Below are 25,235 nucleotides of genomic sequence, written 5' to 3'. Positions count from 1 at the left end.
CTCCTTTGCTATCCTTTTGCTATTAACATATCTGAAAAATCCCTTAGGACAGTGCTTTATAAAGTATTGGTGAGGCCTCACCTTGAGCATCGTGAACAGTTTTGGGCTCCTCATCTAAGAAGAGATGTGCGGGCATTGCAGAGTGTTCAGAGGAGGTTCATAAGGATGACTCTGGGAATGAAAGGGTTATCATATGAGGAACGTTTGATAGCTCTGCGTCTGTACTCGCTGGAATTTATAAGGATAAGGGAGGATCTCATTGAAAGGCCTATTCAGAGTAGATGTGGAAAGGATGTTTCCCACGGTGGGAGAATCTAGGACAAGAGGGCACAGCCTCAGGATAGAGGATTCTGTAAAAAAAAATACTGATGGAGACTTCACCCTTAAAACAAAACACCCTCTTTTCTATGTCAGAACTATAGAAATCAGTTAACAATGTTTTTTTCTGTATATAATCTCTTATCTGAAAGAAATGAAAAAGATCTGTACTTGATAGTATTTCTGTACTATTTGACTAAAAGACATCATTGTTCCTTCATGAAACAAATCTCCTACATGGAAAATACCCTTAGAAATCCAAAGTTTAAATCCAGAAATCATTATGCCAGGCTGAAAATCTGGACTGCCGGTTATTGGAGTGAAGGGTGATATTTTTGCTGCATTGCCCTCAATTTGTCACATCGCCCTCCAAGTCCTGATTGGGTTAATTATTATTGGATTGTGACAATATTCCTTAACTAATTTCATCTTATTGAGGAAAAGCAAATTAATAAGAGGGCATTTTGTTCGTTTGTGAGGCTTCAATGTCTGGCCAAATTGAGGAGGGGTCCCTGCAAACCCAGTAAACCACATAAGATAAAAAGGAACTTAATTGATTTTTTTTTGTTGTCTGGAAAATCTAGACCCCCTAGACTACTGGGAAGCTGTAACCTAGTCATTTTAAAACAGGGTCTTTTTTTTTTGTTCCAAATGAAAGAACAAAACCAGCCATTTATTTTTTAATTGTTTGTTGGGTAAAAATGACTGGAATCATTTGTATTAGGTAGAGCAGACGAGGAAGAATGTTCATTTTGAGCAAGGATATTCGGCCAAACCAAGAAATGGGAAGAGTGCTCCATTGCTCAACACCCTGTTTGATTTTGTCAAATAACTGTGTAAAGTTAGCTTTCAACAATTGATTAAACGTAGGTGTGATGAATAAGCCTAGGTTAAACAAAACCTGTGTGTGACAATTTAAAGGGGAAAACATCCTGAGTGTCAGATACCTGCAGCAGATTCCCCAGAGGCATAGTCTCTGATTTAGTAAAGTTGATTTTATACCCTGAAAAGGCGCTAAATGAATTGATGCAGTATATAAGGTGGTGTAGTGATATAGCAGGGTTTGATAAGAAGATTAGAACATCATCCACATACAATGTAATTTCATGTGACTTTAGTCCTATATCTGGAGAGATATTTTGGAGTCTTGCCGAATAGCCTCTGCTAATGGCTCGATCACTAGTGTGAAAAGTAGTGGTGATAAAGGGCAGCCCTGCCGGCTGCCCCTCAGAATACTAAAATTATCCGACCTAATACCATTAGTGAGAATTGCAGCCAAAGGGTCATTATAAAGAACCTTCACCCACTTAATAAAATTATTGCCCAAACCAAATTGTTCTAAAGTGAAAAAAAGATACGGCCATTCAACATGATCAAAGGCCTTTTCTGTATCTAAGGAAACCACCAAACCGTCGACTGCCTGTTGCTGACATGCCTGATTCACATTAAGTAATCTTCTGATATTGTGAGATGATCTATGGCCTTTTACAAAACCCGTTTGATCCTCTTTTATAATAAAAGGTAACACAGTTTCTAATCACAATGCTAAGGTTTTAGATAAGATTTTAAAGTCAACGTTTAACAATGAAATAGGCCTGTAGGAGGCACAGTCTTCAGGGCTCTTTACTTTTTTAAGAATTAGGGAGCTATTAGCTTCTCTCAATGATGCTGGGAGGAGACCACAATTAAATGCATGATTGAACATGTTTAGCATAGGCTCTGATAATAACCCTGTGAACTCTTTATAGAATTCACTAGTGAGTCCATCAGGACCAGGGGCATTCCCACTTTGGAGCTGTCTCACAGCTTCCTGTATCTCATGTATAGATAACGGAGCCTTGAGGAGGGACTCTTGTTCAGAAGAAATGCCTAGGAGACCTAAATTCCTGAAAAAGGACGCCGTCCTAGATTGCCCATCATTACATTGCTCAGATGGATGCAATTTAGAATAAAAATTATTAAACAGAACATCAGTCATTTTAGAATTACTGGTGAGGGCTCCTGTCCCATCCCTAACTGAAGCAATAGTCTGAGAGGCATTTTTCTTTCTAGCTAAGTAAGCCAAATACCTACCTGGTTTTTCACCATGTTCAAACAATCGTTGTTTAGCAAATGTCAATTTTCTTTTGGCTGCTTGTGTAAATAAAGAGTTTAGTGTACAGTGTAGGGCTGTGATCTTTGTTAACTTAGCTGCAGAAGACTTATTAATATAATCCTTTTCAGCTGCGCCAGTCTTGCTTCCACTAGGTACTGCTGTTCCGCAGCTTGTCACTTTGTAGCGGTGTGCTACACGCAGCACTAAAATAACGACACGGAGTCGGTAAACTGCAGTCAAAGTTAAGTTTATTCGAACTTCACAACCTTGCTTTTTAAAGCCTCCTTCAATCCACCCTCCCCTGCGCGGATGCTTCGAGAGGCACGTACTGACACCCCCTCAGGCTTTCTCCCTTTGTTGCGGACCTAGCCTTTGTGCCTGCATGCTGGCTAATTGTGAGCCGGTTTGAGTGTGCTAGTAAGTGGGTCGCCACAACTTCTTACTAATGGAGTATTAATCTCCTTGCATAGGCCTTAGCAGTTTCCCAGAGCATTGATGGACTACTAGCTGATTTGGAATTAATAGATAGGAAAGTTTTGAGTTCAGAAGTAAAGTGGTCTATAAACATATTATCTTTTAGAATAAAAGGGTTCAGCCTCCAATGTCTAGATCGTGCTGAATTACCTTTGGGCTTGATATTTAAATATACTGCTGCATAGTCAGAAATAGCGATATTTCCAGTTGTGCAGGATACAACTAAGTCTAGGAGCATTTTGGGGGTTAGAAAAAGATCAATTCTGGTGTAACACTTGTGTGGATTAGAAAAAAATGTGAAGTCTTTGTCTGAGGGATGTAACAACCTCCACAAGTCCTAGTTTTCCACATAAGCCACATTTGTTTGGACTGTGAGGAGAGCAATGGGGGACCACTAGATATTCTGTCCATCAATGGGTCCATGAGACAATTAAAATCCCCACCTACAATAATGTTCTGTATTGAAAAGCTTGTAAGTTTGGAAAAAGCATCTATTAGGAATTTGAGAGGATTTGAGAGGGCAGTAAACATTGAGAATACCATATTCCTCTCCATATATTGAAGCCTTAATAATCACAAATCTCCCATATTTATCCTTAATGCAATCTAATAAGTTGTTCCTAATTAAAATGCCCCCCCCACTCCTGGTATTAAAGGATAAAAAATAGACCTGATCAAATCCACTCTGTTGCAGTTTTAGATGTTCTTTATCATTTAAATGTGCCCCTTGCAATAAGGTTATATCCACCCTTTCCTTTCTCAGGTTTAGTAGGATTTTCTTTCTCTTGATTGGTGAATGACTCCTTTTAATGTTCCAAGTGCACAATTTTAATATATTACTGGCCATAACCCTTTATAACAATGATTTGACTCCGGAGGAGAAGAAACCTAACTTAAGATCAGCTGAGCAGCAGTAAGTAAATAAAAAAAACACAAAAAAGAACAAAGGGCCAACAGCGCTGAACAGGAGGACTTACCCCACACTTAAAGGGGATATCAGAACCTTCTAGCACCCCATATTCTGCCCCACTGCCCATATTTAACATAGTCAAAAATGAAAACAGGGCATAATTTATCAATCCACCGATTTGTTACCGTCGTGTTTAAGCTCCTTCAGGCTGGAGCAGAACCACTAACTTAAACAAATAATGAAGCTGTATTAATGAAAACAAACACGTTACCCATCGTATAAGATATCTTGCCATTGAGTAATGAAAAGGTAAACTAAAGCGACCATTGTGTAGCCCTGGTCATTTTATCGTCCATAACCAGGGCTACATAATATACTGTATACATTCTTTAGCCCAACTTGTCCACAAAAATTTTAGCTTTGTCAGGAGAATCAAGTATCAACAAGTGGTCCAGTTGTAGGTGATCCTCAGCGCCACTGGGTATAGCATAAAGTACTGGATTTCGGATTCTCTCAGCCACTTCCTCATCTGGTCAAATTCTTTGCGCTTCTGAACAATAGCTGCCAAGAAATCTTGAAAAAGCATAAGCCTGGATCCCTCATATATTACCAAAATTATGGAACCAGACAAGGACAGGTCGAGGGTGTTGGTCTGGACCCAGCTTTGGAGCCAGCATATGATGAGTTCTTTCCACTTTAGTGCGTCCAGTCTTGGTTTTCAAATCAAGGAAATTAGGCAACCAGCCCTCAAAAAACTTTGCTGACCTGCCTGCTGTACCTTTATGTAGATGGATGATTTGTATGTTCTTCCTCCTGCCTCTATTCTCAGGATCATTGATATGGTCAGACAGGCTTTGAAATTGCTTTTCCAGCGCCCGGACATGGCTTTGAGCCTAATCAGCTACAGTCTCTACCGCAGAGACTCAGCCATCGGCCTCTGTCATTCTTGTATGAAGATTTTTAAGCTCCAGTGTGTGGTTTTGGAGTATTAGAGAGAGTGGAGCCAGCTTCTCGTCCATCATTTTGAATATGTTCTCTGTAACTTCCCGAATTACTTGACAAAAAGCAGGGTCCAGTGTGTTAGCAGAGCTAGCAATGGCTAGCTCCCCAGCCCCAGGCAAGCGCTCTGTGCAGTCCAGCTTGGCCGTCTTTTTTAGTACTTTTCGATGGCATGGGTGTTGGAACAGCTCAAAAAAACTCATCAATGTTCATGTTATTAAATCTGACACTTGGGCATTTAGAAAACAAGTTGAAACGGATAGGTTTATATACAAAATTATCAATGTTGAGGTGCTGAGCTCAGCAAAGCAGACCTTTCACTGTGCCACCATCTTGAAACCCCAGTAGATGGAGCTTAATTCGAGCAGGTGTGAGGTATTGCACTTTGGGAGTTTAAATGTAAAGTGTGCAATTAAAAGCTGGACCCATTACATCAAGAATGAATGGAAGGATCTGGAGGTCCAAATCCATAACTCCTTGAAAGTGTCAATGCACAAAGGTAGTCTGCCTTCATCACTAGGGTCATGAAGTGTTAAAGTCAAGAATTCATCTTGTTGTTGTATATAACTTTGGCTACACCACATTTGGAGTATTACATCATTCTTGTTGCCACATTACAAGAGGATCTGGAGGCTTCCAAGAGCGTTGAGAAGAAGATGCTGCTTGTAATAAGGTATATTAGCTAAATGCAGAGGTTGGACATACATTGTTCTCTTTGGCGGAAACCTGATAATAGTTTATACAAAATTATGAGAGGCATTAATGGGGTAGATAGTCTTTTTCTAAGGGTAGAAATGTCAAATACAATAGGGCATTGGTTTAAGGTGAGGTAAGGAAAGTTTCAAGGGATGTGTGGGGCAAGTGGTTTTTTACACAGGGACCTGTGATGTGCTGCCAGAGGATGCTGGTGGAAGCAGAGGCTTCTTGATAGCAACATGAATATGCAGGAAGAATATGGGTCATGTGGTTGCAGGAGGGTTGAGTTTAATTTGGCACAATGCTTGGCACAGAAACTGTGGGCCAAAGAGCCTGTTCCTGTGTTGCACTGTTTTATGCTCTACATTCTTGAGTACAAAAGATTGAGAGGTGTTCTTTGTGAAACATACAAAAAAAAGTAGGGGCTTGATGAAGGTAGGGGTGTTAACTTCCCTTGGGGTCGTAAACTTTCAGAGCAGAAATCAGATGTGGAGTGCTTTGTATATCAACTTAAAATCTAGCATTGTAACTTTTCTCTAATTGTATTACTCTAGAAAAATCTGCAAGTGCTTATGCGTTGGATCATGTCAGTATTTTAGAAAATGTTTTGGGGGTTCGAGTGGTTCATTTTGGGTCATTTAATAATTTTATACCAAGCTTATTTCTAGTTTGTGAACTGTTGTGCACTGAATTATATTAAGCCCACCACAGATATGTCCAATAAAGAAATAGAGCAAATTTAAATTTATATAGTGTTTCCTAACCTTGGCACATCCCAAAATGCTGTGTTGAAGAATTCTTGTGAAGAATTGTAATATGGCACATGAAGTTCCATAAATAACAATGAGTGAAATAATCATTTCCTCTAATGCTGATTGGGTGATAAATATTAAGAAGCATGTTGGCTTTCTTTTGAATACTGCTATAGAACCTTTTGCACTTTCTGAGATTGCAGACTGTTTAAAGTTTCCACAAATAAGCGGTACCTTATTGCAGCATTTGGTACTGAACTGTGGCTTTGTCATGACAGTGTAACTATAGACTGCAGTGATTTCTCACAATATGTTAACCCCTCCCCCCTTTCACTTAGTGTACATGGGTGAATTATTTTAGCAGAATTTTAAACTCAGCTGACAGTTCGATCAAAGGAGGTGAAGGAACATTTGCAGGACTGATTTGAGTCCGTGGTCTGGGCAATGTTCAGGGATTCATCTTCAAATCTGAATGAACATGCCACAGTTGTCATCGACTTCATCAAGACCTGTGTGGATGAGTGGGTGCCTTCGAGAATATACTGGACATTCCGGACCAAAAGCCATGGACGTGGATTCCTCCTCCTGAAGTCAGTAATCAGCTCCTTGGCCTTGCTGACATTGAATGAGAGGCTGTTGTTGTGACACCGCTTGGCCAGATTTTCAATCTTCCTCCTATATGCTGATTCTTCACCACGTTTGATTCAGCCAACAACAGCAAACTTAAATGTGGCATTGTAGCTGTGCTTAGCCTCATGGTCATGAGTATAAAGCAAATAGAACAGGGGGCTAAACACACAGCCTAATGGTGAACCTGTGTTGATGGTGATTGTGGAGGAAATATTTTTGCCATTCCAAACTGATTGGGGTCTGCAGATGAGGAAGTCGAGGATCCAATTGCACAAGGAGGTATTAAGGCCAAGCTCTTGCAGCTTATTGATTAGTTTTGAAGGGATGAAAGTATTGAATGCTGAGCTGTAGTCAATGAATTGCATCCTGATGTGTGCACCTTTACTGTCTAGATCTTCCAGGGTTGAGTGAAGAGCCAGTGAAATGGCATCTGCTATGAACTTGTGATGGTAAACAAATTGGACAGATTCAAGATTCATTAGGCAGGAGCTGATATGTTTCATCACCAGCCTGTCAAAGCAGTTCATCACAGTGGATGTAAGTGCAACCGGATAGATTGGAGAGGATATTGAGGGATAGGATTTGTGCACATTTGGAAATACATGCTGGAACGTGTCGATGTTATGCGCTAGAACTTGTCAGTGCTAAAAAAGAGGATGTCAAGTGAGGTTTATTGTCATTTACATATGTATATAACATACATAATGATATAGAAATGAGACATTTCTTCGATCCAGGGTGTTAAGCACAGAACACACAGTAACTCATGAAGTTAAGGATAAAATCTACAGATGAATCACATATAAATAACAAACTAAAGTGCATTAATATTAAATATTGTAAAGTATGGAACAGATTTGCCAATGACACTTCAAATACAATGCAGCCAGGAGTTAAGATGCCTAAAGGCCTGGGGAAAGAAACTGTTTCTCATCCTGACCATTCTTATTTTTATGCATCATAGCTTGAGGAAATCAAAGAGGATACTGGATGAATGGGTGGGATCCTTAAGGGCCCTGCGAACACAGCGATGTCCCCAGTGGATGGTAGGAAGACCCCTATGATCTTCTCAGCTGTTTTTACTGTCCTTTTTAGGAACTGCTTGACTGACTGCTTTCATACTAGATGAAGATTCAACCTGTCAGGATGCTCTTAATGCGCTGCTACTTTAGAAACAAAGTAGGATATGTAAGTCCCCAGGGCTGGATGGGATATATCCAAAGTTATTATAGGAAGCAAGAGAAGAGATATAGCGGGGTCAAGGGATATGGGGAGAGGGCAGGAACGGGGTACTGATTGTGATGATCAGCCATGATCACAGTGAATGGCAGTGCTGGCTAGAAGGGCCGAATGGCCTACTCCTGCACCTATTGACTGTTGTACCTTTGGTGATTATCTTGCACCCTCACTAACCACAGGAGTGATGATTGAAGTGTGAGGAAAGGGAGTGAGGATAATCCTGAGAATTGCAGACCAGTAAGATTTCCTTAAGTGGTGGTCAAAATATTGGAGAAGATTCTTAGAGATAGGATTTACAAGTATTTAGAGAAGCATAATCTGATAAAGGATAGTCAGCATAGGTTTGTGAAGGTTAGGTCATGCATCATAAGCCTGATTGAACTGTGAGGCTTTAACAAAGCACATTGATGAAGGTAGAGCAGTTTATGTGAATTTTAGAAAGGCACTTGATAAGGTTCTCCATGGCAGGCTTATTCAGAAAGTCAGGAGGCATGGGATCCAGGGAAACATTGCTGTGTGAATACAGAATTGGTTTGCCCATAGAAGACAGAGGGTGGCTGTAGCTGGAGCTTATTCTACCTGGAGTTCAATGACCAACGGTGTTCTGCAAGGATCAGTTCTGAGTCCCCTGCTCTTTTGTGATTTTTTGTTAAATATAAATGACCTGGATGAGGAACTAGAAGGGTAGGCTAATAAGCTTGCAAGTGGCATGAAGGTTGATGGTGTTAGGAATATTGTAGAAAGTTGTCATAGGTTATATTAAGACATAGAGAGGATGCAGAGCTGAGCTGAGAAGTGGCAGATGGAGTTCAGTCTGGGAAAGTGTGAAATGATTCACTTTGGAATGTCAAATTTGAAGGCAGAATACAAAGTTTGAATCAAATTTTATTATCAAAGTACATGTATGTCACCATATACAACCCTGAGATTAATTTTCTTGTGGGCATACTCAGCAAGTCTGTAGAATAGTAACCATAACAGGGTAATTGAAAGACCGCCAAACTAGGGTTTTCAAGCAGAGTGCAGAAGATGACAAATTGTAAATGTATATATAAATAAATAGCAATAAATAACGAGTTCATGAGAGGAAGAGTCCTTGAAAGTCAGTCCATTAGTTGTGGGAATATTTCAATGATGGGCAAGTGAAGTTATCCCCTTTTATTCAAGAACCTGATGATTGAGGTGTATGGTCTTGAACCTGGTGGTGTGAGTCCCGAGGCCCTTGTACCTTCTACCTGATGGCAGCAGCGAGAAGAGAGCATGACCTGGATGTTGGGGATCCCTGATGATGGATGCTGCTTTTCTTTGACAGTGTTTCATGTTGATGTGCTCAGTGGTTGGGAGGACTTTACCTGGGCTGAATCCACTGCTTTTAGTTCTACAGTATTTTCTGTTCAAGGGCATTGGTGCGGCCAGTCAGTATACTCTCCACTACACGTCTATGGAAGTTTGTCAAAGTTTCAGATGTCTTGCCGAATCTCCGCAGACTCCTAAGGAAGAAGAGGCACTGCCATGCTTTCTTTGCAATTGCACTTGCATGTTGGGCCCAGAACAGGTTCTCTGAAATATAAACACCTCGGAACTTAAAGTTGCAAACCCTCTCCACCTCTAATCCTCCGATGAGGACTGGCTCATAGACCTCTGATCTCCATCTCCTGAAGCCTGCAATCAGTTCCTTAATCTTGCTAACAGTGAGTAAGAGATTGTTGTTATGACACCACTCAACCAGATTTTCAATCTCCCTCCTATGTACAGGGTTATTGGCAGAGTTCTTAACAGTGTAGAGAAACAGAGGGATCTTGGGGTCCTTGTCTATAGATTCTTCAAAGTTGCCGCACACATTGATAGAGTTGTTAAGAAGGCATATGGTGTGTTGGCCTTCATTAGTTGAGGGATTGAGTTCAAGAGTCAGAAGATAATTTGTGACTATAAGACCCCGGTTAGACCACACTTGGAATATTGTATTCAGATTTGATCACTGCATTAAAGGAAGGATGTGGAATCTTTAGGATGAACGTAGTGGAGATTTATCAGAATGCTGCCTGGGTTAGAGAGTGTGTATTAAGAGAATAGGTTGAGTGAGCTAAGGTTTTTCCTTTTGGAGTGAAGGATGGTGTGAGGTGACTTGATGGGGGTGCACACGATGACAAGAAGCATTGACTGAGTGGATAGCCAGAGACTTTTTCCCAGAGACGAAATGGTTTTTACAAGGGGACATAATTGTAAGGGGATTGGAGGAAAGAATAGGGGGGATATGTCAGAGTTATGTTTTTTACAGTGCGGTGGGTGAATGGTATGCCATGCCAGGGGGAGGGTGAGGTAGGTACATTAGGGCATTAGGGGCATTTAAGAAGCTCTTAGATAGGCACATGGTCAATTGAGAAATGGAGGGTATGTAGGAGGGAAGGGTTAGATTGCTCTCAGAGTAGGTTGAAAGGTCGGCATTACATCATGGGCCAAAGGGCCTTTAATGTTCTATGTTGTACTCAGTGACAATCATCAAGGCTTTGTCAAACTTGATTGAGTTTTTGAGGAGGTTGAGGAGTTTCAAACAATTTTGGTTTGGATAAGGCAGTGGACATTATCAAAGTTGTCTTTAGTAAGGCATTTGAAAAGGTGGAATCATGGAACATTGATTCAGAAGATAAAGACGATTCAGACGATAAACATGATTCAGACTCAGGATGAATTAAAAGATTGGCTTCAAAACTGGTTTGCCCAGATAAAACAGTGAGTGGTGGTCTAGTACAGTCAACGTTTCAAGCTGAGACCCTTCGTCAGGACTAACTGAAAGAAAAAATAGTAAGAGATTTGAAAGTAGGAGGGGGAGGGGGAAATCCAAAATGATAGGAGAAGACAGGAGGGGGTGGGGTGAAGCTAAGAGCTGGAAAGATGATTGGCAAAAGGGATACAGAGCTGGGAAAGGGAAAGGTCTCCCAGTCTGCATCAGGTCTCATCAATATATAAAAGGCCGCACTGGGAGTACCTACGTTCTGTCCACCAGAGAAAGCAGGATCTCCCAATGGCCACACATTTTAATTCTACATCCCATTACCATTCTGATATGTCTGTCCATGGCCTCCTCTGCTGTCAAGATGAAGCCACACTCAGGTTGGAGGAACCACACCTTATATTCCGTCTGGGTAGCCTCCAACCTGATGGCATAAACACTGATTTCTCTAATTTCTTTTAATGCCCCTCCTGCCCTTCTTACCCCATCCCTTATTTATTTATTTCCTTCCTTTTTTTTTTCTCACTGCCCATCACTCTTTGCCTGTTCTCCATCTCCCTCTGGTGCTCCCCTCCCCCTTTCTTTCTCCCTAGGCCTCCCGTCCCATAATCCTTTCCCTTCTCCAGCTCTGTATCCCTTTTGCCAATCACCTTTCCAGCTCTTAGCTTCACCCCATCCCCTCCTGTCTTCTCCTATCATCTCAGATTTCCCCCTCGCCCTCCTACTTTTAAATCTCTTACTGTCTTTTCTTTTAGTTAGTCCTGATGAAGGATCTCAGCCCAAAACGTCGACAGTGCTTCTTCCTATATATGCTGCCTGGCCTGCTGCATTCCACCGGCATTTTGTGTGTGTTGCTTGAATTTGCAGCATCTGCAGATTTCCTCGTGTTTGAATGGAGGTCTAGTCTGTTATTCTAATTGGAGGGCCATGACCAGTGGTGTTCTGCAAAAATTGGTAGCAGGACCTTTTTGTTTATTCAATGATTTGGACGAAAATGTTGATGGGTGGATTAGCAAGCTTGCATTGACACCAAGATTGATGGAGCTGTGGACAGTGTAAAGGATTATCAAAAGGATAAAGACCATTTACAATCGTGGGCAGTGACAGATGGAATTTAATCTATGTAAGTATGCAGTGTTGCACTTTGGGAACTCAAAGTAGAAATTATACAGTTAATAGTTGACCACTTTGAGGTACAGAAGTATCTTTGGGTCCAGGTTGTTAGTTCATTGCAAGCAGCTACCCAAGTAGATAAGATGGTTAAGAAGGTACCTTCATGGGTAGGAGTATTTGGGTATAACAGTAACACTAGCTGCAGCTAGTGATTCTTGAAGGGTCATTACTAATGCCTCCTCAATCTCTTCAGCTACCTCTTTCAGAAGCCCGGTGTGTAATCCATCTGATCCAGCTTCAGATTCCAAAGTACCATCATCTTAATAATAGCAACAACACTCACTTCTGCCACTGACACTCTCGTATTTCTGGCACTCTGCTAGTGTCTTCCACAGTGAAGACTGATGCAAAATGCTTGTTAAGTTTGTCCACCATTTCTTTGTCCCTGATTACTATCTCCAGCATCTTTTTCTAGTGGTTCAATATCCACTCTCTTCTACTGTTTATATTGTATGTCTGGAAAAGGCTTTTTGTATCATCCTTTATATTATTTGCTTGCTGGGCTTCATATTTCATCTTTTCCCTCTTCATGGCATTTTTAGTTGCCTTCTGTTGGTTTAAAAGAATTCTTTACCTTCCCACTAATTTGTGCTATATTATATGCCCTCTCTTCTACTTTTATGCTGTCTTTGACTTCCTTTGTCAATCACGGTTGCCCAGCCTCCCTTTAGAATACTTATTTATTTTTGGAATGTGTCTTTCCTGCTCCTTCCAAATTACTCACAGAAACTCCAACTATTGCTGAACTGCCATCATCCCTGCTAGTGTTCCCTTCTAATCAACTCAGCCAGCTCCTATCTCATGCCTCTGTAGATCCTTTTACTTCTCTGTAATACATCCGATTTTAGCTTCTCCTTCTCAAACTGCTGGGTAAATTCTATTATATTAATTCATTGCCTCCTAAGGGTTATTTTGCTTTAAGCACCCTAATCAAATCTGGGTCATTACATAACACCCAATCCAGGATTGCCGTTCCCCTACTGGGCTCAACTACAAACTGCTCTAAAAAGCAGCTTGTAAGTATTTTATAAATTCTTTCTCTTAGGATTCAGCACCAACCTGATTAGTCCAATCTACCTGCATATGGAAATCTTCCATTTCTATCGTAACATTGTCCTTTTTACATGCCTTATCTATCCGCCATTGTAATTTGAAATCCACACCCTGGCAACTTGCTGAGACCTGTACGTAACTTTTTACCCTTGAGGTTTCTTAACTCTACCCACAACGATTCTACATCTTCCAATCCTATGTCACCTCTTTCTAAAGATTTGATTTCTTTTGTTGCCCACAGAGCCACCCCACCACTCTTTGTCTTCCTACCTATCCTTTTAATACAATGAACATCCTTGGATGTTAAGTTCCCAAATATGTTCTTTATTTCAGCCACAACTCTGCGATGCCCACAAAATCATGCCTGCCAATCTTTAAGTACACAAGGTTATGTACTTTATACCATATGCTGCATTCAAATATAACACCTTCAGGCCTGTATTTATCACCCTGTTACAGATTAACTCATCCCACTGACTCTAATTTTCCCTTATCATCTGCTTTTCCTTCCCCACAGTCTCAGTACACACGGCATCTACTTGTATACCAACTGCCTCATCCTCATACTGGTTTCCATCCCCCTGCCTAATTAGCTTAAACCTCCCCCAACAGCTCTATCAAACCTGCCTGCTAGAATCTGAACCCTTGGGTTCAGATATAACCTGTTCTCTTTGTATAGATCTTACCATCCCCAGAAGAGATCCCAATGGTCTAGAAATCTGAAACCCTAGCCCTGTAGCACAGATTGATCTTTCAAATCATCCTATTCTTACCCTCACTATGCTTCTTAGTTCTCTATTCCCCTATGAGGGGCAATATTCTTTAAGTATCTGGCCCATCAACCCACCTCAGAATGTTATACTTTGGTAAGCTTTCCCCTCATTTTCTAATCTACAAGGGTGTAGATTCAACCTTACATCAGGTCCTTACCATTAACCCTATCATCCCTGGAACCAATCTTGTGAACCTTCTCTGAATTTGGCACCAGTGCAAGTATTTTCCTACTTAAAGAGGTCAATGCAGTATGCGTCATTCCAGATGTGGTCTCACCTGTATAGTTTAAAAAAGACTTCTTTACTTTTGTTCCTCACAGCACCCTTGCAATTTAGGCCAACGTTGCATTTATCTTTTTGCTATGAGATTGTTTGCTAACTTTTTGTAAAAAAAACATCAGTTACTATTTTTCCTACTGAAGTAGATAAGCTGACACTTCAACACATTATTCTTGTATTTGCTATTTTTTCCTCACCTATTTAATTTATCCATTTGAGGTCTCAGTGTCTTCCCCACAAGTTACTTTTCCTCACAGCCTACACCTTTCTATGTCTAGGTCAATAACATATATACAGAAAGGTGATGGAAAAGGCCAATAATATCATGATGGATCTCACTCACCCTGCTCATGCACTGTTGGTCCCACTTCCATCAAGGAGGAGGCTAAGTAGCATCCATACCAGGACCACCAAACTCTAAAATAGTTACCTTTCCTAAGCAGTAAAGCTAATCAACATCTCCATCTACTAACCCACCCCTCCACTCCCCCAACCACTACTACTTTATCATTTCCCACTAGTCACCTTGCGTACAGACACACACTCCCATGCCTAGCATGGCCGTAAAATCAATCTATGTAACTATCTTAAGCTATCTGGAGCATTGTGGAAGGGGTCTGGGACAGGTGGCACAGAAGTGCCGGGGCAGACACACTCAGTCGAGATTCCAGGCAAGGTCATTTGATTCCAAACAATTGGTTTATTAATCATTACCAAAGGTCTTTCTGGTGCTTCCCTCTCCCTTCCCCTTCACCCTCCTCCTCTCCCTCCCCCTCTCCTCTCCCTTCTCCTTTTCCCAACCCCTCCCCCTTTCCCCAACCAGGATTCCCCTCTCCCTGTCCCCTTCCCACTCTCAGTTCACAATATGCTGAAACTAGAGAGAGTTCAATGGAGGTTCACGAAAATGTTTCCAGGATTGAATGGCTTGCCATGAAGAGCGTCTGATGACTCCAGGTATGTATTCACTAGCATTCAGAAGAATGAGGATTGACCTCATTGAAACCTATCAATTGGTGAAAGGCCTTGATAGAGTGGGTGTGTAGAGGATGTTTCCTATGGTAGAGGAGTCTAAGACCAGAGGACACAGCCTCAGAATAGAGAGTCATCCTTTTAGAACGGAGACGAGGAGGAATTTCTTTAGCTGGAGGGTGGAATTCTTTGCCACAGGGAGCTGTGAAGCTAAGCCTTTATGTACATTTAACACAGAAATTGATAGATTCTTGACTGGTCAGGACATGAAGGGTTAAGGGGAGAAAGCAGGAGATTGGGGCTGAGAAGAAAATTGGACCAGCCATGATGAAATGGCTGAGCAGTCTTGATGAGACAAATGGTCTCATTCTGCTCCTATATCTTATGGTCTAATAGAGACCCCTATCAGAATCAGGTTTATCATCACCCACATATGTAATGAAATTAGTTTTTTTTGTGGCTGCAATACATAAAATTACTATAGTACTGTGCAAAAGTCTTGTGCATCCTAGCTATATAGATGTGCCTAAGACTTTTACACAGTACAGTATTTGTGATTTTCATTACTACTCTATCCTATTCTTTATCTTGTGGTTTTTTTTTGTGCTGCATTGGATCCAGAATAACAATTATTTTATTCTCTTTTACACTTATGTGCTGGAAATGACATTAAACTATCTTGAACCTTGAATCTTCAATAACGTTCTTTGTGTTATCTGCTAATTTGGCTCAATTATACTCAGTCTCGTCATCTCATTCATTTACAGTAAATGAATGGGATCTTGCTGAGGCACACTGTTAATCCATGTAGAATCCTAAAAATGACACATTTATCTTAATTCTCTTGTTTTTGTTGGCTAACAAATCATCTGTATGCCACAAGCTTTTAGCTTAACTTTATATTAAATTTCAGAGAATGTCTTTTGTATACCTAAGTATACAATACAGTATCTGTTGGTCCCCATTTACCTGTTACTGCTTATGACACCCTCAAAATAAGTAGTATATTTTGTAAAGCCATGTTGATTCTGCTTAAATATGCATGTTCAAAATGTTCTGCTTCCACTTACTGAAGAATTCCAGAATGACTTCTCAGTGACATATCAGGCTAACTGGTCTACTGTTTCTACTGTCTCTCTTCAGATTGAACAAGGGGACTACATTTGCAATTTTCCAATCCTCTAGGACCTCTCCAGGATCAATATGTCTGCAAAGATCATGACCAACAAATGCACCATCTGTGCAGATCCTTCTTTTGAGACCTGTAGATAAAGGCTGCTACTTCCAGGGGATTTGTTAGGCTTTTGCCTGATAGCTTTACTCTCGTGTTTCTGTATGATTTTAACTTCTGCCCTTGTTCTCCTGGATTTTCCATTGTTCTTGCGATGACATTCATTTTTCTCAGATTTCAAGACATCTGTTCATAGCTTCTGCCATTTCATGATTTCCCATTATTAATTCCCCCCAGTCTCTTTCTTTAGGGAATTTTATGAATTAGGGCATCCAAATGTCGCACAAAAAATGTGGTGAAGGTTCTGGGCAGCTGTTATGCCTTTGGGTCAGGTTTCAGAGTCAATCTCTTCCACCATCTTTCATTCTGTCAATATCCATTTTTGTGAGTATTTGCTTTCTTCCCGTTTTCCCCTCCAACAGGAAGCCAGCCTATTGATTTTACTTTCTAACTGTAAGGCTATCTGTTAGGGAAGGGTGTGTGGAAATCAGAAGGACATTTGGAAATGCCTTCCTTCTAGTTCCACAAAAAATACTTCCCACTATCTTCCCAGATTGAAGTAAATGTCAAGACCTTTGTTGCTACCTCTGCAGTTATTTGGTTTGCTGTAATTTGGTGTTGCAGTGTGAAATCACTGTGAAAGGGGTTTCCTTCCATCTTGTTATATAGGCGGTATAGAAATTAACAATTCTGTTTGCGAGGTGTTGATTCATTGTCTTTTATTCAAGTGGATAAACTTTGGATTACTTCGTTCACAACTTTCTATAACAGATTTGATTAAATTAATCTTAGTAATAGAACAGACTTATGAGTATTTTTCTTTGTAGTTTGTATTTTAAAATCCTTAATGAAGTTCATGTGAAAACTTTCAACAGCATGTAGGTAATTTGACTACTATTTTCAAAATATTATTTGTTTTTGTTTTTAAGATAACAGCATCTAAGCCTGCAGTAATGGCAACACAGGCTGCCTCTGTGGTAACAGAGTGCAAAGAGCAGGGAGAGACTGATCGACGTTCAATAGAACACACCACTAACCAAAACCAGCAAGCCCGTTTTTCAGAAGAGAAATCAAAGCCGACTGTGGCTGTACATAGCCTGTTGTGTAATGGTACTGCCAGTACTGACCATAAGCTAGAAGTGGACAAAGGTACAATTCAAAGGGAAGAGTCTATCAGGACTGGTGAAGTAGGAAGCAATAACCAAGGCAAGATAATTGCAAAAACTGGTGTTCATTCTGAGCACAACAGAGATGACTGTTTCAATTCAGCTCAAGAAGTTGAATGTAAAGACAACCAAATGATTTCTAGGGATGGAGGAATTCATCCTGATGAAGGCCAGAACTCTACAGCTGAAGATGAATGCTTGGAGAAGCAGCAACAGATAAGTGATAAATGTTTGCTATCAGCACAATTAGAGAGCTTGAGTTCTGTGCAAAAACATGAAGAGATTAAATCATCTGTTGATTGCTTAAATGATATAGCTAGTCCAGTCAAAACTGGTGAAATGCTTTCAGTCAAAGATGGGGATGCTTTATTTAAGTCTGTGGAATATACAAAGTTTGTAATAGATGGGTTTAAAGATAAACTTCATGACCAAGAAGAAAATGGCTTTTGTAAGTGTATTGAAGGTGAGACAGATAAGGAACTACCTGATTCTAGCATTTCATATGAACGTGTAAAGGAATTGCTTCATGCTGCAGTATCAGAGCAAGAAAACTGTGCCAATAATGTTATGACTGACGGGTGTGAAGTGGGCTACATTTCTGAGATGATGCAGAGAAAGATTCAGGAACAGAGCAATCTTTCAGAACTAAGTGGATTCAGAAATGGAGACTTGATTCACATCTTAACAGTTGGTGACAATTCACTCCATACCAAGAAGGTTGAAGGCAAAACTTCCCTTCTCCGGCAAAGCCGCATCCCAGTGCTTGCATCTGATGCGGAAGTTACCGCCGAGTCATCAGCTCCTGTCTCAGCTAAAGAGAAACTCCTTCAAAAAAAGGCTCATCAAACAGACTTAACAAGACAGTTAGTTGAAAAGAGACAACATACACTCAGAACGTCTCTTCTGGGTGATCTGTCATCTACTTCTGAAAAATCCCCAGAAGAAAAAATGTCTGTCCCGTCAGTGACTTTGTCAGATGATGGAAGCCCTTCAGGACCTTTGACAAAACCTGGAAATGAGGTACAATCGGACAAACAGACTGATGAGGAATCTCTCCTAACCAGCCTTCAGTCCCGAAGAAGTAAAATCCCAAGACCAGTTTCATTGACCAACACAGAACAAGCCCCTACTTCAACATCAGCCCAATTAGTCCCAAGGCCACCTCCAGGCAAGCCACCAACTAGACCAAGTGTGGAGGTCAGGTAAGTGCTTTCTCACAATGACTTCGTTTCAGGATATACATTAAAAAATGAATCAAGTCTGAATGCCAACTTAAATTAATGTAACTAAGTTCCTTAAAGTAACTTACAAGCACAGTGAAAGCTCATGAAACAATGGTCACACGGGCATTCACTTCAATTTAGCTATTTCTCATTTTAGTTGATTACTGTGCCCAAATCTGGACTGTTGTGTTAATGGTGTGAAATGTTGACATTTCCTTGCCCTATCTCCCTCCCCACAGATGCTGCTGAATTCCTCTAGCAGATTTGTTGCTCCATATTCCAGCATCTGTAGTCTTTTGCATTTGATTCTTGCACAGTTCCACTTTCCTGTTGTTTTTACATAGACATGGAAAACAAAGATTGTTGATGTTGTATTTGCTCCAGTGAAGAAAAATTTCCATTGATACTTTGTCTTTCAAGACAGTAATGTCCAAAAGCACTATAAAGCTCTGTTTTTTTAATGCGTAACTTAACACCGAATTTTCAGGATTCTGCATTTAGCAGTACCTTACCCTAGCTAAGATATTTAAATCATCCTTTGGTGTACCAGGGGATTGGTACAGTGTTATTCCGCTGTTTAAGAAAGGATCTAAAAATAAACCAGGAAATTAAAGGCCTGTGAGCCTGGCATGAGTAGTGGGCAAGTTATTGGTAGGGATATTGAGGACAGTTGGCATGGCTTTGTGCATGGTAGGCCATGTCTAACCTATCCTGGAGTTTTTTGAGGAAGTTACCAGGAAAGTTGATGTAAGCAAGGCAGTGGATGGTGTCTGTGTGGACTTTAGCAAGGCATTTGACAAGGTCCTGCGTGGGAAGCTGGTCAAGAAGTTTTGTTGCTTGGCATTCAGAATGAGGTAGTAAATTGGATTAGAAATTGGCTTTGTGAGAGAAGCCAGAGGGTGACGATAAATAGTTACCTCTATGACTGGAGGCCTGCAGTTAGCGGATTGCCGCAGGGATCTGTGCTGGGTCCATTGTTGCTTGACATCTGTATCAATGATCAAGGATGATAATGTGATTAACTGGATCAGCAAATTTGCAGGTGACACCAAGACTGGGGATGTAGTGGACAGCGAGGAAGATTATCAGAGCTTACAGCGGGATCTGGATCAGCTGGAAAAATGGCAATTGGAATTTAATTCAGACAGGTGCGAGATTTTGCACATTAATACGATTAACCAGGGTAGGTCTTGCAGAGTGAGTGGTAGGGCATTGAGGAGTGTGGTAGAACAAAGGGATCTGGGAATCGTGGTCCATTATTAATTGAAACTGATGTCACAGGTAGATAGGTTCATAAAGAATACTTTTGGCACATTGGTCTCATCAATCAAAGTACAGGAGATGGGATGTTATGTTGAAGTTGTATACGACATTGGTGAGGTCAGATTTGGTATATTGTGGAATATTGTGTGGCGCTTTGGTCACCTACTTACAAATTAACAAGTATGTTGCCAGGTCTAGAGGACCTGAGTTATAAGGAAAGATTGAATAGGTTAGGACTTTATTCCTTGGAATGTAGAAGATAGAGAGGACCCTTGATAGAGGTATACAAAATTATAAGGTGTTTGGATAAGGGTAAACACAAGCAGGCTTTTTCCACTGAGGTTGGGTGGCTCTACAACTAGAGGTCATGTGTTAAGGGTGAAAGGTGAAAAGTTTAAGGAGAACATGAGAGGAAACTTTCACTCAGAGGATAGTGAGAGTGTGGAATGAGCTGCCAGCATATGTGCTGCATGCGAGTTCAATTTCACCGTTTAAGAGAAGTTTGGATAGGTACTTAAAGGATGGAAGAGTGGAGACAGTTTAATTGGTTCAGCACAGTCCAGATGGGCCAAAGGATCTGTTTCTGTGCTGTACTTTTCCTTGACTCTATAACTCTAGTAGGATAACTTTTGTATTAATTAAGGAATGTGTATTAGTGAGGACATGAGAAGCACTCTAGCTCACTTAGCACTCATTTTGTTGGTTTACAATGTAACAGTGGAGATGGGAATTTGCTTCATTGTCTCATTCTAACAGCAGCACCTCCCACTGTGCTCTCTCAGGCTTAATTATGATGTTGAATGAGTGTATGCATGCAGTTCAAGTACAGTCCATAGCCCCATCTCTACATTGAGCCCATTTAGTGTCATTTCTCTTGTGTTCTGTCTTCTAATGTGTATTTTCCATGTACTATCATTTCCAGGTTACGACGATATAGAGTTGTTGGAAGTGGTAGCTCCGACTCTGATCTACTAACCCATCTTGCTCAAATCCTTCAAAATGGATCCCAAAAGACCAGAAGCCCCCCACAATCCAAAAGCCCACAATCTCCTCGAAGTCCCAAAACTCCACCCAAAAGTCCAGTGATCCCCCGACGGAGTCCTAGCGCTTCGCCAAGAAGCACCTCACTGCCACGCACTGCCAGTTCCTCCTCTTCACGTGGCCGCCCGTACACAGACCAGAGAAGCTCATCACCACATTTTGCTAGGAGCCACTCCCCTCCCAGTTACTCTGGGTCCTCGCCCTCCCGGAGAAGCTTTTTGCAGGAGCATGGCTGTGGTAAACAGGGCAAAAATAGCTTGAAGGGACCTGGGAGTCCCCACCACTTGTGTCAAAGCAAATCCACAAAGGGAAAGTGCTCAGGCCGAGACGGCAAAATGTCAAGTAAACTCAGCAGATAATAATTTCTACAGTCACTGTCCACGTGTTCTCCTGTCCACTACCCAAGTGCTCTCCCTCTTCAACCAACACTTCCCCCACTTTCTCCCCTCCCCTTTCTCTCTCCCCCTTTCTCTCTCCCCCTTTCTCTCTCCCCTTTCTCTCTCCCCCTTCTCTCTCCCCCTTCTCTCTCCCCCATTCTCTCTCCCCCCATTCTCTCTCCCCCTTTTCTCTCTCCCCCACTTTCTCTACCCCCCCCCCTTTCTCTCCCCCCCATTTGCATGTTGCTCCACATTTTAAAGTATTTCTGACTGGACAAGATCTTTGTGATTTTTGAACAGGTACCGCTTTATATAAAATTGATATAATTGCACAGTAGTTAATTCTGTGCAATATGCTGCTAGATTTTATTTTGGCTTCTGCTGCCTTGAGCTACTTGAGTAGGAAATACTAGGCCAGTACTTCCATCTTTATCTTGTGTACAGTGTCCTCCTCCAAGACTTGACCTTTCCTTGTGCCATTTGCAATTGAGGGAGACCTCAGGATCATAATTAGTAGGAAGGCTGCTGTAGTATTTTTAATCGCCAATGTTTTTGCCATCTTTTTATGATAATGTCAACTGTGAGTTTTTTAATGTACAGTGTGTCTAGATATAAATAAAATTTAAGTAACTGAATTGATTCACGATTCATAGGAAGTAGTTAAAATCAAAGTAGAGTGCAAACGTTTGTTGCATACTGACATCTGACATGAGTGGTGTAGTTTTCCTGTTTTGTAATTGTCTTATAGAATTAGAAGGCAAAATCTCAAATTACCTCTGTTAAAATGATATAACATATTAGTTCTTTGAAAATGAGCATGAATAGTGATGTGGTGGTGGCGGGTTAGGAGGGTGTTTGACTGGGGTGGGTCGGATGCCGGGGGGAGGGCAGGTGGGGAATGGGGGTGATCAATAGGCCTCTATTTGACCCCATTATTCTAAGTCCAGTCCCAATAGCACACTCCAGGTTCAAAGGCAACTTTAGATGTAACCCCTTCTTTCTAAAATAAACAGAATAGGGAAACCTTTGCTTTATGTGTTTACTAATCTACCTTCCTTGTTACCACTGTAACATCAGACATCATGCAAACACATAATCAAGAGGAGGAAAATTAATAAGCCATTGATTTGGTAGTGATAAATCAACAAAATTAAGATAAAGCATTTAAAGTTTAATAATTTTGCATAAACTAATACCAATCAGCATTTGAATACCATGTGCCTGTCTACAACGCGTTAATGTATCTTGACTCTATATTACTTTGCTACCAAGGCAAAATCTGTGGTTGAAGGAAGAAGAATTCTTTGAAAGAAGCTTGTCATGCGATGCCTGATTAGTAAATGGAAATTGTTTCAGCCATCACTTTTTGTTTGTTTTCAGTGGGCTTAAGTTATTTAGTATGTAATATTTTCCATCTGTGTTGTAACATGCCAGCTAACTTAAAGTTGTAAGCTTTTCAATAACCAGCTTGAATGCTTAAAACAAATTGAATTCCTGCTTTATGTTTGTGTATTGTATTGTAAATGTTAACTATAACTGCATGTCACTTGCTAATATATATTTATGAATTTCATATCAATTAAACAGGCTGTAAGATTGTTTTCGCATGCCTGGATGCTACTTACTTTACAGTTTTCCCCTGCATGTAAAACCTGTATCATAATGGAGAATATGCACTACAAGATAAAACTTTTAAAATTAACTACTTTTAAGATGTGAAACAGCAGAGGTAACAGGTCTGTTAATCCCACAGGGCCTATAATTGTATCAGGAAGGGGGAATAAATAGAAAACTTTTCTGTGACTAAACCATAAAGGCAAATAAAAAAGTAATACACAAAAATGCTAAACAAGTATTATTTATATCGAGTGCCCACTAAGTGTACAACTGTTAACCCTTAAGCATGGACATTTTAAACCTGCAAATATCCTGTTTTGATTTCCTTTGAACGCAGTATTTCACTGATGCTCTTATCATGTAGTTCTTTTCCAAAAAAAAGTCAAAAAGTATGTAGTGTTTTCAGAACAGATTTTTTAAAATAAAAATCAAACATAAATGGGGTGGGAGCTGCAGATGTCTTTGAAAGAATAGAAGCTCTTTACTGTAGCCACAGTAGGAACTATGACAGATTTAACCAGGTTTGGTTAGCTTCGTGCAGCAAGAATTGAATAGTGTTACTTCTACTGAATTCAAGTAGAGGATGCAGCATCATACACCTGCTCAAAGTGGAATTACTGCACTTCTAAATCTGTAGATCGAAGTGACTCAATTATTGAATTATCACTCATATTGTTGGAATAGTAATCTAGGCTAATGATATTACATGTAAATTTATATCAAGATAATGTTCAGACACAAAATAGTAAATCATTATGCATGTATTAATTAAAAGTTAATCTGTAGTCATTTCAAACTTTGTATTTTATGTTAATAATTAAGAGACAAAGAGTTACCAAATTGCTGATCTCCCTCAGTCTGTCCACTTTAGCTATCTTGAGCTTTATGTACAAATTGTGTGCACAAATTGACCATGACATGAGCAAGTGGTTGCATTCAAGGTGCTAAAAGATATTTAATATTTTTTTTCGCAGCCCCAATTTCCTTTGACAATGTTTGCTTTACTTCTGTTGGTCTTGTTGTTGAACTGCTCTTGGGAGTATATAATATGATTTACATAAGATTTTTAAAAAATGTAAATGGAAAGTGGGCTCCATGTAGGTCTATCAAACTTCCTTCCGAGTAGAAGACTGTACATAAATAAACTGCAAAGCTCAAGATATGGGCAACTTGGCTACATAATATGAAGAGGTGCAGATACAAGAGGTGTTTTGCTATTACCAAGTATTTACATGTTCTGTAACTGTTAAGCTGAAGAACAAATTGCTAGGTATTTCACGTGATTATTTCTATTCATTGTTTTTGTAGTTAAAAGAATAATATTTCCAAACTTAAATTGCATCTGCTTGGTGCTTTGAATTTCATTGCACAACTTGAAAGGATGGGAAATAAAGATTTTAATGCCTTTTATGCTACTTTTGATTATCTTGACCGAGAAGTTGTGATCTGTTTTATGGAGCCCTATTTAGCATCAACGTAATACTTTACAAAAGCAACGATGAGTATGAAATGGTCTGGCAGGTTTCATGTTCTGCAACGTATATGCAGATAAACAAATGACATATGTTGTTTAAAGTTTGGGTGTACATAAAGATGTAATTATTTGATTTCTTTGATTTGTATCATATCAAAGCCTTGTACAGTGATTTATGTTGTGTTCTAAAATTATTTTATATTTTATTTTTCTAAACCAGTAAAATAAAATAATCACTAAGCATGCCAACATATAAATATCTGTTGTCTAGTGTATTGCAATAAAAAAAGGCTGAAAATAATGGATTGTTTTTTTTATTAATCCACACCCAATATAATCTTTGCCTCCTGTTCTCATTTGATTTGTGTTTTGAAGGGCATTTATCTGTGGTATGGAAATTTAAGTATAAAGCCACTATTTTAATGACCCATCTACTTTCAATCATCCAAATAAAATTGAATTGATTAATTCAGGTGTATAGATCTTCATTTAATACCCGTGACTACTGTATCTTGCAAAAGCTGTGATTTACACTTCATCTTTATTCACAATACTTTGTGTATCAAGGTTATTAAAGTTAGGCCTCCAGAACTCAAAGTTCAGGAGTCAAAGCATACAGTATACATTTATACATACAACTGCTTTTTTTTCTGAAATTAAAAAATCTTGAAATTATGCCAGTCAGGAATGAAATCAGGAAATGCTTACTCCACATAAAGATTAGTATAAACTTAAAACACTCTCATAAAAAT

At 40.0% G+C, this 25,235-nt stretch overlaps 1 protein-coding gene across 2 annotated transcripts in view; it reads left to right on the top strand.

Moving 5' to 3' along the window:
- LOC132382062 (tau-tubulin kinase 2-like) overlaps positions 1-24,943 on the top strand; it is a 377,848-nt gene extending 352,905 nt beyond the window's left edge. For both annotated transcript variants that reach the window (XM_059951917.1, XM_059951909.1), the window contains 2 exons: positions 17,252-18,690; positions 20,897-24,943. In XM_059951917.1, coding sequence (XP_059807900.1) covers positions 17,252-18,690; positions 20,897-21,374 — 1,917 coding nt within the window. In that variant the 3' untranslated portion in view covers positions 21,375-24,943. The remainder of the gene's footprint in view (positions 1-17,251; positions 18,691-20,896) is intronic.
- The last annotated feature ends 292 nt before the right edge of the window (positions 24,944-25,235 follow it).

This window comes from Hypanus sabinus, chromosome 2 (assembly GCF_030144855.1).
Source record: "Hypanus sabinus isolate sHypSab1 chromosome 2, sHypSab1.hap1, whole genome shotgun sequence".
NCBI classification, from domain to species: domain Eukaryota; kingdom Metazoa; phylum Chordata; class Chondrichthyes; order Myliobatiformes; family Dasyatidae; genus Hypanus; species Hypanus sabinus.
Note: the sequence above shows the minus strand (reverse complement) of the source record. Positions and strands in the feature narration are given on the sequence as shown.